Raw genomic sequence first — 13,875 nt, 5'->3', positions numbered from 1 at the left:
GGTGAGAATGTCATGTCGACGAATGCAAGACCAGCAATGCTGGAGCTTCGCTCCCATGCCGGAGGGCTTGACTTGTCCGAAAGATCCCGGAGGTGGTGGAGCTTGGCTCTCATGCTGGTGAGGGTAACAAAAAGATCCTGGCGATGGTGGAGCATAGCTCCCAGGCTGGTGATGGTCCCAAAAAGATCCTGGCGATGATGGAGATTAGCTACCATTTCCTCAGTCGAGGAGCAAACAATGATGATAGCAAATGAGACTCGTTGAGTAGGATATCAGTCGTGGTTGAGCCTCGCTCCCACAGCAAACTCAGATTCTCTGCCGGCAAACTTCAGGAGATGGTCGAGCTTCGCTCCCATGACGGCCAAGGTACCTTGTTGGGGAAACTACTGGCGGTAGTCGAGCGTCGCTCCTACGATGATGGTGGACCGTTGATGGAGTGCTAGAGAGAGTTAGTGAGAAGGACCGACAGTTGCACCGGTTCTTGGTGGCGGACCGATGGCTGGGAGGGTGACGTTGGGTTCCAAGCGGGTGGCTCAAGGCGTCATGGTGTCAAGTTTTGGAGGGCTTGAGCATGCACAGAAGACTAGGACAAGTGGCGGGTTTCAACTGGCCAAGGTTAGCAAGTTCGAGGATTTGATGTTGAGAGCTGATTTGCGATCAGCTGCAACATCAAATGGAGGTGGGCTCCATGTTCTGAGCGTTTAGTTTAAGGGCCCAGTTGTTGTTGTAGCTGGGTTTAAATTTGGTGTAGGCCCGAATGAGGTTAATTTGATCATCTCAAAAAAACTGGATGTCTTGGAGGGCTCTCTCATCCTATGTGAAGTGGGTTGGTTTACGGCCCAAATAAATTTTAATAGCTTCTCTATTTTTGGGCCAGTTGGGGAGCATGATGAGTAGAGGAGCCAAACCCTAGTAGGTGAAGTTTAGATGGGCCTAAGTTTGACGCTAGTAAAGTTTTATCTTTAGTGGATTTTGGTGAAGCTAGTGTTAGGCCTACTTGGGGGTCAAGAACGAAGTTTGTTAACTCCATTTCGACCATTCGGCATAGATTAGATTTCTTAGTCTTGCTCACAGTGAAGGTTTGTGGGGCTTCGACAGCTAAGGAGGCACATGACCAGTTCATGGGCTAGATCATTTTTCTCTGAGGGGGCCTGGGGTGGGTTGTTGATCCTCGTGGTTGTTTTTTTTATTGTTAGTGTTTGTTTTTGTTTCTAGGAGTTATACCACATCTAGTGGTATGGTGTTTTGTGTTTCTTTTGCTTTCTCCACTTCTGTTTAGTGGAGGGTTGTAGTGTGCTTGCTTTATTTTAATTGAAGTGGTTTATCAACCTTTTCAAAAAAAAAATTTGGTGAAATCCTTTTCTTAGTGATTAGTAGAGCTTTTGACTGAACTTTGGTCTCAATATTTTTACCTTCATATTGAAGAGTTTTCCACCTAAATCTGGTATATTTGTGCTTATGTTACTACTCTGTTTTCTTGTTTATTTAATTATTTGTATTAATAATTCCATTGGTGTTTGATCTCAATACTCAGGAGAAGAATTTCTTAGACAGTTTACTGTTTCTTCATCCCCTTTGCTGTCCTTCTTCTCCCAACACAGATTAGGTATGTAATGTTGAGGAGAGGGACAGGGACTAGGTTTTGGTTTGTGACAAGGATGTCTACTTGAAGTTTCGGCTTCTTTGAGATCAACTGATGATATGGATGGTGGAGATGATTGTTGTGGGCTTGCCGGAGTTGACGGGTCTTGATCAAGCTTCTCGCTGATGTCGTAGATGAAGTGCTTGATCTTGTTGAGGCACTTGCCATTGTTATTCTTCTGCTCTTCATGTGCTTCTTATTTTTGTTGTTTGCAGTGTGTATGTGTTTATATTGGGATTTTTTTGTGGTTAGGGGGTAAATTTTTTTTTAGTGGTGGTGGATTATCGAGAATTTGAGAGGGTCAAGGGATGTTCATTTCGATGGAAGTGGTCTAAAGTGGGGCCGTACGGGAAGTGATATCACTTCAGTATCACTTCAGGTATTTCTAGTGTTCATTTGTTATAAAGTAAGAATAGAATCGAAAATACATATTGATTGGAGTTCTATGAATTCATAAAAGACTTTAAACGTGATGGGAAGTGAGTTTTTATAAATTTGATCACTTCCCCCACTTCAGTGAAAATAATGTTGAGATGGGTTTAGTTCAAAATCTATTTCAGACGGAAGTGAGGGAAATATCATAATAAATGAACAGTAAAAATGGGGGAAGTCAGACCACCCCCCCCAACCCACACAAAACTTCTTCCTATTTGGAGTTTTTTCAAAGAAGGAAGGGTTAGGTTTTTTTTTATTTATAAATTTGGTAGGTGTAAAAATAGAGCTTTTTTTAATCAAAAGATAAGGTCCATAGGATGCATAAATTATTTGATTCATGTCTTATGTTTTCTACTTCTCCTCAATACCGGCTTTCATATCAAGCTAACGAGTTAATGATTTGATTTTTTTTTTAAGAGCATTTAATTTTTATTAAACTAAGTAATAATATATATATATATATAATTTGAAGTTGAATATATAAATCAGGGATTTCTCCCAATAAGTTAGGTTACAAGTTGAATCAAATCTCAATAACATGATGTTTGAAATATCACCAAACATATAAAAAAAAAACCATAGTTAATATAATTAATTTGAATAATTTTAAGTATATAAGTCTAAATCTCTTATTTAAATCAACATATATATTTTATTTTTAAATGCAAATACAATAGAATAGGATTTGAGCAATACTTCACCTTTAAAGAACCTACTAAATAATTATTTAAATATAATTATTTGCAACGATGTTTTAAAATATTAGTAAATAGTTGTTATTAACTAAAATATAAAAATTTTAAGTTTAAACTATTTAATTTTGATTTGCTTCAATTAAAAGTGAAAATGTGATCAACCATATATAAATTTTCCACTACAATTTTCAAAAAAGAATTTCTTAGTCATATGCTCCAATTCATCAACCAAACATAATTTGGATAATAAGAGTCCAACCAAGGTAGCATCCTTGTTTTTTAGGTGCCTTCTTAGTCATTTTAAATATTTTTATGAAATTCTAAATTTAAGAAAATTATTTGAAAAATTAATTAAGGTCAACAGCCTCTCCGTTTATGTGCACTAAATCCCTTAGGTAGAGTGCTAGTTTTAGAAAAAAAATCTAAAATCAAACCCTATAAACCACTCAAAGCACTCAAATAAACCACTCAAAGCACTCAAAGTGAAGATCAAACCTTAAAACCACTCAGTGAAGGTACAAGTGTTTATTGAGTTTATTCCACACCTGGGTGTACATCCCTGACTTTCCTCAACTGAAGGATGCTTGTCGCCTATTAGTTTAAAAAAAAATTAATTAATTGAGCAAAACTATTAGGCACAAACAACATTGCTGACAAGGCCAAAAACCAGATCACAAAACGGCAGCATATTAAGTTGGGCTCAAACACTTGCAAAGCCAATACATAAACATATAATTTACAATGGAAAAGGATTAAAAGCAAATCAGTAATTTGCAGTTCCTATTTCAGTTTTCCTAGATACCTGCCTTGAGAAAAAAAAGGAGCTTCTCTGGGTTAGTTCTACATCTTAAACGTGTCATTGGAGGGAGGTCGGTTTTGTCGAAAAGAAATTTTGGCAAAGAGGAAAGAAATCTACCACTTCCTTGAGACGAAGAACTCATAATCTGGTTGCCTGTTTGCAGATCTCCGACCGTCCTTCTGAACCGAAGCTCGTGCCATCACTGAAGCAGTTTGTTCTAGTGTCCTTAACCTCTCTTTCAGAATGCCGGAAGGATGTGATATATCAACTCCCTCAGTTTGAGTTGCCTGTTGTTTAAATTGTTTCGGCTGAAACCAGCACTCTCCCTGAAAACACAGCATGACATACATCATAACATTTACTTCTCATAACTTCAGATAGAATAGAAAGTTGCAGTGATCATTGAAACTATTTGGAAATCGGTTTCTGTTTATTTGCTGTTAGTATTCTGATAAGAGTAGACATCTAATCAAATGAAAGAGCATTGATAACAACACCAGATGAGGTGCCATTGAAGCTTGAAATATTTTATAAAATAGAAGTATTCCTTCCTAAATGGACAGATTCATTCCAAGACCAATAATTTTTTTTCTTTGAAATTGCCGGTCAGCATTCCAGTGTAAGGATATAAAGCTGAATAAAATAATGCTTAAGCTTGTTTAAGTTAAAAGATGAGCAATTCATGTTAAGAACTCGTAAGTAAATACTCTACCATTTTAACGATAAAAATTGAGATACGGAATGAACACAAAGATGTCCAAGGGTTACCTTAGTGTTGTAACTTTGCAGGCCCACAACCGGAGAAACCAAAGAAGTAGCACCACAAGATGTGTTCAATGAGGTCCTTCTTCGTGTAAAATGGCCAAGGGAGTGATAAGTCAAAAATGCTGCACGTAAATTGCCATCAGGAATCCTATAGATAGGGTACCATGCCACAGAATACCTGATCAACAAGAAAATCTATAATAAATACAAGAATCCTCGACAAGGTACACTAGAGAACTAACATAATCAGACTGTTGCAAAATAGTGAAGCAAAAAGGATCAGAATGTTAAGACAAACCAAGAAGCAGGGTGGAGCTCATGCAGGTTTAGGTGCTCCAGATATGCTGGATCGCCGAATATTTGGCAATTAGATGCGTCGTTACCTTCAACCAACTCCTTAATCCTGATTTAGATCAGAGATGTCTCAATAATACAACAAAGACAAACAAAGAAAAATGCTTAAAGTATCTTAGTCAGGGGGAGCAAATCTAAAGCTGATAGTTTGTACAAGACAAATAATCTGTGAATAGGAAGAAGCAACCATTAAAACATCATATATAAAACCACATAAGCAGTGATCCAAAACCAAAGGACATAAGGAGAAATATAGCAGAAGGAATCATGAACCTAAAGCAAGATCACCACTAGCAGTAACCAGGAGAGAAGAAAAATAAAAACTTACTTTTCATTCAATGGTCTTCGCTGTTGTGGTTGGCCAGATTCAAAATATTCAAATATCAGTTCACCGTCACTAAAATGAGTACTTTTAGCTGTTTGGTTGCAGAATTCCTCTTTGCAAGAAGATGCTGATTCTGACATGAATGTATCTGCTACTTTGCGCGGCCGGGGACAAAGTTTTGAGAAGATAGGAAGAGAGCCTAAAGAGGGGGAAGTTGATTCATGCATCCCAGATGTTTCCATCACCTTAAGGCTTTCATTAGTTCTGCATAAAGAACTACTACGCCGGCCAAATAATTGCACAGCTGAAAGATACGGCACAAAGTATGCACGAAATCCATAATGGCTCTGGCACCTCTTTAAGTTATTATAGGCACCTACCTTAACTTCCAATCCATAACTACCAGGTTTTTCATACCACTGCCAGAGACTTCCCAGAGATATGCGAGGAGTTTGGGACGGACATAAAACTTCACATGGCAGTTGTTTTTGAGGGCCAACCTTGCAACTTCTAATGTAATCAGTTTGAGTGAGAACAGGAGAGGCAAAATGAAGAAAACTCTCAAATTCAGCAATCGGACTACCATAAACAAGCTGAACATTTTCAGACACTATTTGCGATTTATAAGAATCATTAACAGCCTTAACAATCATGTTTAAATCCGTACGAAATTCAGAAACGCACTTGTCCATTACTTCATCGGTTACATGTTGATCAGTAACAGCAGAAACACAAGCAAGCTCTCCATCTACATCAGCAGGGCATCTAAAATTGCTTGTACAGTTGTCAGCTTCATTTAATGTACAATCTGCATCTTCAACAATTTGGTTCAAGCCTTGCAAACCACTTGCAGCCAGAGTAGAATCAGTAAAAGAAGAAACCAGACTATTACCATGGTTATCCTTAAACACCACTGGATGTTTACTCCCGAGAGGAACCCACTTTTGAGAGAGAGGTCCAATACTGGAACTCTTCTTGATATACTCTTCATGACAATTCCCCATTTCAGATTTTGCACATTTTTCTGATTTACTGTTTGAAATAACTGAACTGACATCTGGCACATCTCCTGTCATTATGGCAAAGCTACTGTCATGATAAACTTCAGATTGTGGCACATGCGAGGCATCTCCCATTTTTGGCAATCGAAAAATCCGATTATCCTCGTCAAATGAAGAATCCTTATCATCATTCTCATATACGAGCCTACCAACGTCTTCTGCGTATTTTGTTTCATCCATGAGAATCTGGTTTTTCTGCAGTTGTTTTGAGGGATGGCATTCAAGTTCATCAGGAGGGGTAACAAAGAGACTCTGAATTTCAGTGTTACCAGGCGAAACCAAACCAATGTTCATGAGTTTGTTTTGGTTCACCTGTCTGGGGCTTTCCAACCCTTCTTTTTGCTGAATACGAATTACAGAATGCCCCACCATGCTAGTCCTAAATGTATTGGAGCCTTTTCTTGGTGAGTGATTTGTTTGTTTAGAGACCAAACCAGATTTCCTGTTTGTAGCATCCACAAGACCTGCACTGGTAGATTTGGATGGATGATCACTTGAATCCACATTAGAAGCTGCTTTCATCAAATAACTTTGCACAGGCATTTCATCTAAACCAGCAGAAATGCTTGCCTTTTGTACATTATTCTGCTCTGAAGCCAAAGGAGTATCAAGTAGCCCCTTCGTTTCTGATCTTTTCAATGCAAAATTAACCAGAGGAGAGAATTCATTTGATTTCATTAAAAAGGACTTGCCATCATTCTTCTGGACCTTCTGCCAGACACGGTGATTATTATCCTTTCCAGACCGGCCATGTATTTTTGAACCGCCAAACTCACTTACCCCATTCAATTTTTTGTCCATTTTCCGAGCTAGCCTTCTTTTTTTATCAACAAGAACAAAGTCATTGCTGTGACAAGCTTCACTGCTATGTTGAGCTCTTTCAGAACCACTTCGAACATCAAGAATGTCATTTGAACCATCACTGCTCATTTCACATAAATCCACATTCAAATTCTGAAATAATGAACCATTAATCCTACAGTCTGAAACCAAATTACGTGTTGAAGAATTGACTGTATTTTCATGCTTAACAGGTGTTTGTACTTCAATATCATCAATACAATTTTCACTAATGTCACTTTTCCAACCATCCAGAGAAACATCAGTCACTGGAGCAATATGCGGATCCATAGAAGTGCTAGAAGCAACACCATATGAACTTTTTCCTTTGAGATGCTCTTTTGAAGTATTCTCATCACATAAGGACAGAGGAGTTTCTGGAGACTCGGTCACACTTGACCTCCTCATTAAAATGGAATCTTCATCTGTACAAGATTGGGTGCAACTGAAGTCTTCATTGTCAGATCTCACAAGCAGAGGGACTTCACAGTCTTTCATTTCAGTGCCACAAGTTCTTCCTTCCACCACAGTTGTTATGCTATTTCTCAGGTCAATATTATTTTCTGCACCATCATCTTTCTCCATATTAATATCTTCAATGTACAAGCTAGAGGAAAATGAATTCTCAGACAAGTTCGTCTCTGACGAATGACTACTGCGGCCAGAGGCTTCAGAAACAGATGCAGCACACACATCTTCCACACATTGAGTTTCCACATGGGTGGAGGCCTTCCTGTGAATATATTGTTTGGAGTGCTTCCCTTTCTTTTTTCCTTTCTTTCTTGAATTCTTTTTGACCGGCTTGATCGCCTTGGAAACATCAGGGAGTAAAATATCCGAACAAACTGCACTTGCACCATCACAAAATGCACCTGAAGAATTCTCTGGAGATAAACAGTTACCCGAAGTATTAGAAGAAGAATTTCTCACAGATTTAGTTCGTTTATTCCTTTTGCGAAATTCCCCTGTAGTTTTTGGCCTCAAGTTTTGGCCTAACAATGACTGCACAGAACTTTTGCATTCAGACATATTCTGCTCTTTCTGCAGGTCAACGTGAAAACTAACCGCAAGTGGTGGAGATGAAGACTCAAGACTTCCCGCATCTGGCTGAGCTCCAGATTCCAAATTGTATGTTTTATCAGATCCTTGCACTGGTAGAAGAAATGGGGCCAGAAAATTCAGGGGCCCATTAAGTCCAAAAGCAACCAGTGTGAAATAAATGCACCTGATGACAAAGATATGCAAGTCCAGATCAAATCATGCAAAGAGTATGTTGCCTGCCGAGACTCAAATTAAGAAATTAAAAAAGCAAGAGTTGATCCTTGGAAAAACTAATGCCAACAATGAGATTCATAAAAGTATTCTCAAAAAGAACATAAATATCAAGCAACATGCTAAACAAAGCCTCTGGCTGACAATTTGAACCCTTAGAAAAACATATTTCAAGTCATCAAAAAAATTACAGAAGAAACACAATATCCGATCTTATTGTCACAGTGGTGATTACGAAATTGTTTAATACTCAGATTTCCTTAATCCAAGCTATTCACATGAAAAATCTTAAAAACAAAGCCAATGCATTGGAATGGAGATGGATCAAGGTCATAGACTCATAGATAGTCCAGATCAGTTGAGATACCAGATTATCATTATGAAAAGTGTCTGAAGTCTACTGCAAAGAGCTACAAGTTCCACAGAGGCATAAAATATGCTCAAAGTCGTATGATTTTGAAGATGGACCTTGCCAAGTGCTTGCACTATGTCAACAAGGCCCACTAAGTTGTGACTCACAGATTATCTGTTCCAATGACTGAAACATGTACAGGAAATAATTTATTAAAAATAGTCTAAGTGATTAAAATCACATCACAATTAGGAGTGTAAATGATACACTACTACTCACAAGCTATTTGAGTTCGATTCAGGGAAAATTCGAACTAGACTTACTTATGGTCAAGTCAAGTTCAAGCTCAAGTAGTCGAGTGAGCCAAATTCGAGCATCTTAATACTTGAGACGAGTGCTAATGAGCTTAATTGAGTAATTGTATTTGTGTGTATATATTTATATATTAGTTTGTATATATATATATATATAATTGAGTTCGAGCTCGAGCTTAAGTTCGAGTGTAAAAATATCTTTGATTAAGCAAAGTTTATTAGCTTTTATCAAGCTTAATCGAGTCGAGCTCAAGTAGTTCGATTTATGTATCGAGTCGAGCTCGAGTTATTAAAACAAAACTCGATCGAGTTCGAGCTGAGTATCAACTAGCGAGTTTTCAACCAAGCTCGAGCTCGAGTAGCTTACTGCTCGTCTCGAACTTGATTGATTACACCCCTAATCACAATGGTTAATGGAACTGAAACCTTACAAGGCAAACAAGTTAAGAAAGGATAAGAGTCATTAAACGACAATCTTATCCAAAACCACCGATAGAATGAAGAAAAATGGTAATACAATATTTTAGCAAAGTACTACAACCATAAAAATGTATACCTCCCGTCTGGGTTCCTTAAGACAAGTGCAGACACCTCAGATTCCTGAAACGTACACAACTTAACATTATTGAGGCTTCTTATGAAACTTGGGTGGTAACATATGGACAATTTCCAACAATTCAGTTAGAAGAACTAACAGAATCCAAATGTCAAATCACCTTTAAAGAATATTTATGATTACTGTGATCTAACGATCTCTTTGACGGAGAATGGCGTCTCCAATTTGTACCGTTGTCAACATTCTTGATGATCCTGCCAGAGCCACACGGCATTTTTGGTTGGATCTGTCTACGCATAAATGAGGAATAAAGCAAAGCACTATGAGAAATTGCCAAGAAAGGCCCGAAAGTAAAAGTAATTGCAAACAGAAGCATTATCAACAAACAGCTTTAAATCAGCATCTAGAGCTAAAACACATAAATCATATTTTCTCTCCATTTTACTAAGATGAAAAACTTAAACTGATGCATTCATGTTTTCAAAAGTAGACGGGCATGACATGTGAAAGAAACTTCTAATTTGGATTTAATTTAAAATGACAGTACAAAGGTATCGGCCTATTGATCCAACGGCTCAGATATGCATTGCTTGAAATTGTGCCACTTAGCTATATTTGAAAAACTAAAGAAACAAATGATGGTTAAATGCCAATCCAATTACATAGTTATCAAAGAATTCCCCCTGTTTTAATCTTGTCATTCAAGAAGATGTAATACATACTTCTGACACATTAATCTCATCATAATGTTATAATTCGAAGACATCCTTGAAAGCAGAACCTGATCCATAAAGTAGACTAAAGTTATATAACAATAGAGAAGGTTTGGATCCAAGTATAAAATAAACATCAAATGATCTATACCTACCAATCAGTAGATCAAACAGGCCTGATGGAGTACATAATAAATAGTCAATCACTTGCGAGACATAGCGAATACTAACATAACCACACGTTTGGTCAACACAATTTCATCATTAAACACAATTTAAGGAATAGATTCACAAATAACAACAGTTATCTGTGCCCTAAACATGTTATTAACTCACCAGTTGTTTATGTCAAAGGACAAATACTTTTATTTGATTATTAAATATATACGGACAAAAGTATTCCTTTTCAGTTGCATTAATTTAAGATTTTCCATCTTGCCTTATGCAACTCCAGAAGCCTGCATAAATAATAACAAACAAGGACCCATTAACTGGTGGTTCCTCACCCATGGCGGATCTTACATTACCACCCACAAACAAACCAACTACACATATAATTGTGAATACCAGTAATTTGGCCCATACAAATTTAAACCTTCATTTACACCCATCTCTGTCATAAGCAACAAAATGGTTTCATAAGATTGCTCCACAAAATTAAATTTTGTGGATTCTAATTTAGCATATCTGCACCGTACATTGAAAGAATTCGGCATTAAATACTGTCATAAAATAAAAGAAGAGATCATAAATATGCATCGATTGTGTCCTTGATGACCTAGAACTAGTGGCATTCATTTCAAAATCAATAAAACTGTAGCCCACTACCACATCAAATATGGATTCTACAATAAAAGATTGATTAAGTCAAAATTTTATAAAGGAACACACACCAAAAAAATTTACACACACACACACACACACAACTTTTATTGATTGTTTTATCAAGAAAATTAAATCCCCAATTCAGCAAGTGCTTAATGTTGTAAATTCCTAACTTATATAAATAAAGCAGCTCCAGTACTAGAAGGATTTAGTTTTTTGTTACCATCAAAATTTTAGGAAGGAACACAGAACACAACTTTTATTGATTATTTTATCAAGAAGATTAAATACCTGATTCAGAAAGTGCTTAATATTGTCAATTCCTAAAATTCCTAGCCTATATATATAAAGCAACTCCAGTACTCGAAGGATTTAGTTTATTATTACCAAAGTCCAATAAATAAATGCCTCAGTTATGACCCAGAATACAAACTGTTAAGAGTACCTCTTGCTGCACAAATCAATAGAATTAAAGACAGCCAAATCAATTTAAGTCACAACTTCAACATGTTTGTATTTTAAACTATTTATCTCTTTCTCCATTAATATAATGCTTGTAGTTTTGGTAGTTTCATTGCATTTGCCTCTTAATATAGCCTGGAGTAACAAATAAATCAGCATCCGCTATTACGACAATATTCGCTGAAGAGTCATTCAACATGCTCTTCAACAAACCACAACAACCAAATACAAGTAGCAACTTTACCTATACCTAATATGGTGGTGCAGAAATTCTTTGTTTCAAGCAGCAGCATTTCAAAGGATGTAAAAGGAAATCATATCTATTCTATTTTTCTCGAAGATATATATATATATATATGTGTGTGTGTGTGTGTAAGCTAAAGAGCATGTCTTAAGAGTTGCATATCTTCTCTGTGAGATCATTGGTAATTAACCATTAAATGTTAGCAAACTTATCATATACTGGCATCAATACTTTAAGAAGGACCTTATGCGCATTGCTAAGATTGGTCATACTGCATTTCTATCATTCCAGCCCTGTATTAAGATTTGAAGGAAATTCAACCTGGTCACATTGACAAAGTCATTTACCAAAAGCAAGACATCAATGTGTTCTTCCAAGGCCAAATCAAAATGCATTTATTGAATCCACAAAATTTAAGAACCAAATGTCAAAGTTCATGATTGTATATTCTTATAGAATTAGCATGACCAAATGTTAGAAATCCTCAAGACACACTCATACCATCCTAGAAGAACAATAAATGACAGTCAAAAATATATCGAAGGGAATCAAGAAAGGAGCAAAATCAAGTATTTAGAGCCAATGCAATGAATCTTGATCATGTAAATACAGAAGCAATTAAAAAAAAAAAATCAAGAAATCACCCCTTTGCATTCCTCTGGCCAACACTGCAAGCTTGAAAAGGTAATAATGATCAGCAAAAACTCACTGCTTTCAGCTTTTCATCCACTAACAAATTTCAAGCATGGGAAGTTCACAATCCCAGGAAAAAAATCATAGCAAAAAAATCAAGATAAAAACATGAGACCGCATTGAAACCAAACTAAATATACTTTAAAAGAACCAAAAAGAAAAAAATTAACAGCATCGCCTAACTGCAAGAAATAGGACGGAAATTGTGCAAATTATTGAAAAAATGGAAAATTAAAGCTTTTTCTTCCCAGAAACGAGAGGCATAAACAGAACCAAAGTTTAAACCACCATCGATCACCCAAAGGTTAAAAAAAAATTAAACTAAAAAAAAAATCACATTAAAAAACAAAACTTTACCAAAATTCAAAAGTCAACACAGTCAGATCGCAAGGAGAAAAGAACCCAAAACATTAGGCGGAATCCACTAAGAAGAGTCAAACAAGCAAAACCAATCCTTCCCCAACTAAACTTAGCAGCCGCTCCGCAACCGCAGAATCCGCAACCAAACCAAGAGATACAAACACAGAGAGCCATAATCGGAGAAAAACATCACCAAACAAAGGCAATACCTTGAAAATCCAGCTGATGGCTCTCCGAAAGCCACTCAAGCGCTGATCCACCTTCCAATTCCGATCAAAATCGCCAGCGATGCTCCGAAAATGGCTGCAAATCCCAGCGATCTGCGCGAAAACCGAGAGACAAAGACGGGAAACCAGAGGAAGTGGTTTTCTAGCTCCCAAGCTGTGATGGAAAAGGACCGCGCTCGCGGGGTTGGTGCCGCGAGCTTGAGAGGACTGATAACAAAAAATAAATTACACACTGTAATTAATCACTAATTAATTAAACTAATAATTATTTAACATTTTTACATATTTACCCCTAACAAAATCCTAAATTATATAAATACCTTAATGCGGAAAATATCAACTGCCTACGTACGCAACTGTAATGTACAGAAATTTGATAGCGTTAAATCATTTAACAGTTATTATTTTTAAAAAAAAATTAACAAATTTACTGTTATTTATTATGCATTTATTTATTGTTTGGTATTGTTTAATATTATTTATCTATTTTGTATAAAATAATGGTAAATTTTAAATGTAAATATAATACCATTGTAGGGAGTTTCTAAACGATATGTAATTTACTTATAAATCTAGTGGCACGGTAGGACGTCCCCTTCTCTCTTTTTGTGTTACTTGTAAAAAAAAAATTGTACAAATTTATTGTTATTTATTGTGTATTATTATTTGGTATTGTTTTTATCACTTTTTAGTATTGTGCATATGATGATGGAAACTATTAGATGTAAATTCAACCGTACTTGAAATGACTCTAGATCATATGTCCTCTCTCTCTCCCTATATATATATATAATAAAAGAGATAAACGTACTAATTAATTACTTATTAATTAAATTAAATTAATTATATAGATATATATATTTGCAAATTAAGATATATATATGTGTGTATTAAAACATTAAATTATTCTATACAGGTAATAATAGTATCTCACAATGTTA

The 13,875-nt window shown here is 36.2% G+C and overlaps 1 protein-coding gene across 3 annotated transcripts; it reads right to left on the bottom strand.

Moving 5' to 3' along the window:
* Positions 1 to 3,366: 3,366 nt before the first annotated feature.
* On the bottom strand, positions 3,367 to 13,158 carry LOC120263291. Of its 3 annotated transcripts, XM_039271329.1 has the most exons (8): positions 12,917 to 13,158; positions 10,133 to 10,191; positions 9,571 to 9,700; positions 9,411 to 9,454; positions 5,019 to 8,141; positions 4,635 to 4,739; positions 4,340 to 4,514; positions 3,367 to 3,897 (listed from the first exon to the last, which is right to left on the bottom strand). In XM_039271329.1, the coding sequence occupies exons 2-8, from the start codon at positions 10,174 to 10,176 to the stop codon at positions 3,685 to 3,687; spliced, it is 3,834 nt and encodes a 1,277-aa protein (XP_039127263.1). In that variant the 5' UTR covers positions 10,177 to 10,191; positions 12,917 to 13,158; the 3' UTR covers positions 3,367 to 3,684. The 3 variants fall into 3 exon arrangements, with proteins under 3 accessions (XP_039127263.1, XP_039127120.1, XP_039127184.1); XM_039271186.1 differs by lacking the exon at positions 10,133 to 10,191 and having other exon boundaries at positions 12,917 to 13,138; XM_039271250.1 differs by lacking the exon at positions 10,133 to 10,191 and having other exon boundaries at positions 9,571 to 9,696; positions 12,917 to 13,138.
* Positions 13,159 to 13,875: the final 717 nt, after the last annotated feature.

This window comes from Dioscorea cayenensis, chromosome 1 (assembly GCF_009730915.1).
Source record: "Dioscorea cayenensis subsp. rotundata cultivar TDr96_F1 chromosome 1, TDr96_F1_v2_PseudoChromosome.rev07_lg8_w22 25.fasta, whole genome shotgun sequence".
Classification (NCBI taxonomy): Eukaryota; Viridiplantae; Streptophyta; class Magnoliopsida; order Dioscoreales; family Dioscoreaceae; genus Dioscorea; species Dioscorea cayenensis.
The sequence above is the reverse complement of the archived record's forward strand: the minus strand, read 5'-3'. Positions and strand labels throughout refer to the sequence as shown.

Bases quoted from the DNA above. Each gene is read 5' to 3' on its own strand.
- LOC120263291 (XM_039271329.1), bottom strand. From the start codon at position 10,176: ATGTCTTCGAATTATAACATTATGATGAGATTAATGTGTCAGAA. The intron at 9,701-10,132 runs GTATGTATTACA...ATTTATGCGTAG, and splicing joins ATGAGATTAATGTGTCAGAA to ACAGATCCAACCAAAAATGC. The intron at 4,740-5,018 runs GTAAGTTTTTAT...GATCTAAATCAG, and splicing joins CGAAGACCATTGAATGAAAA to GATTAAGGAGTTGGTTGAAG.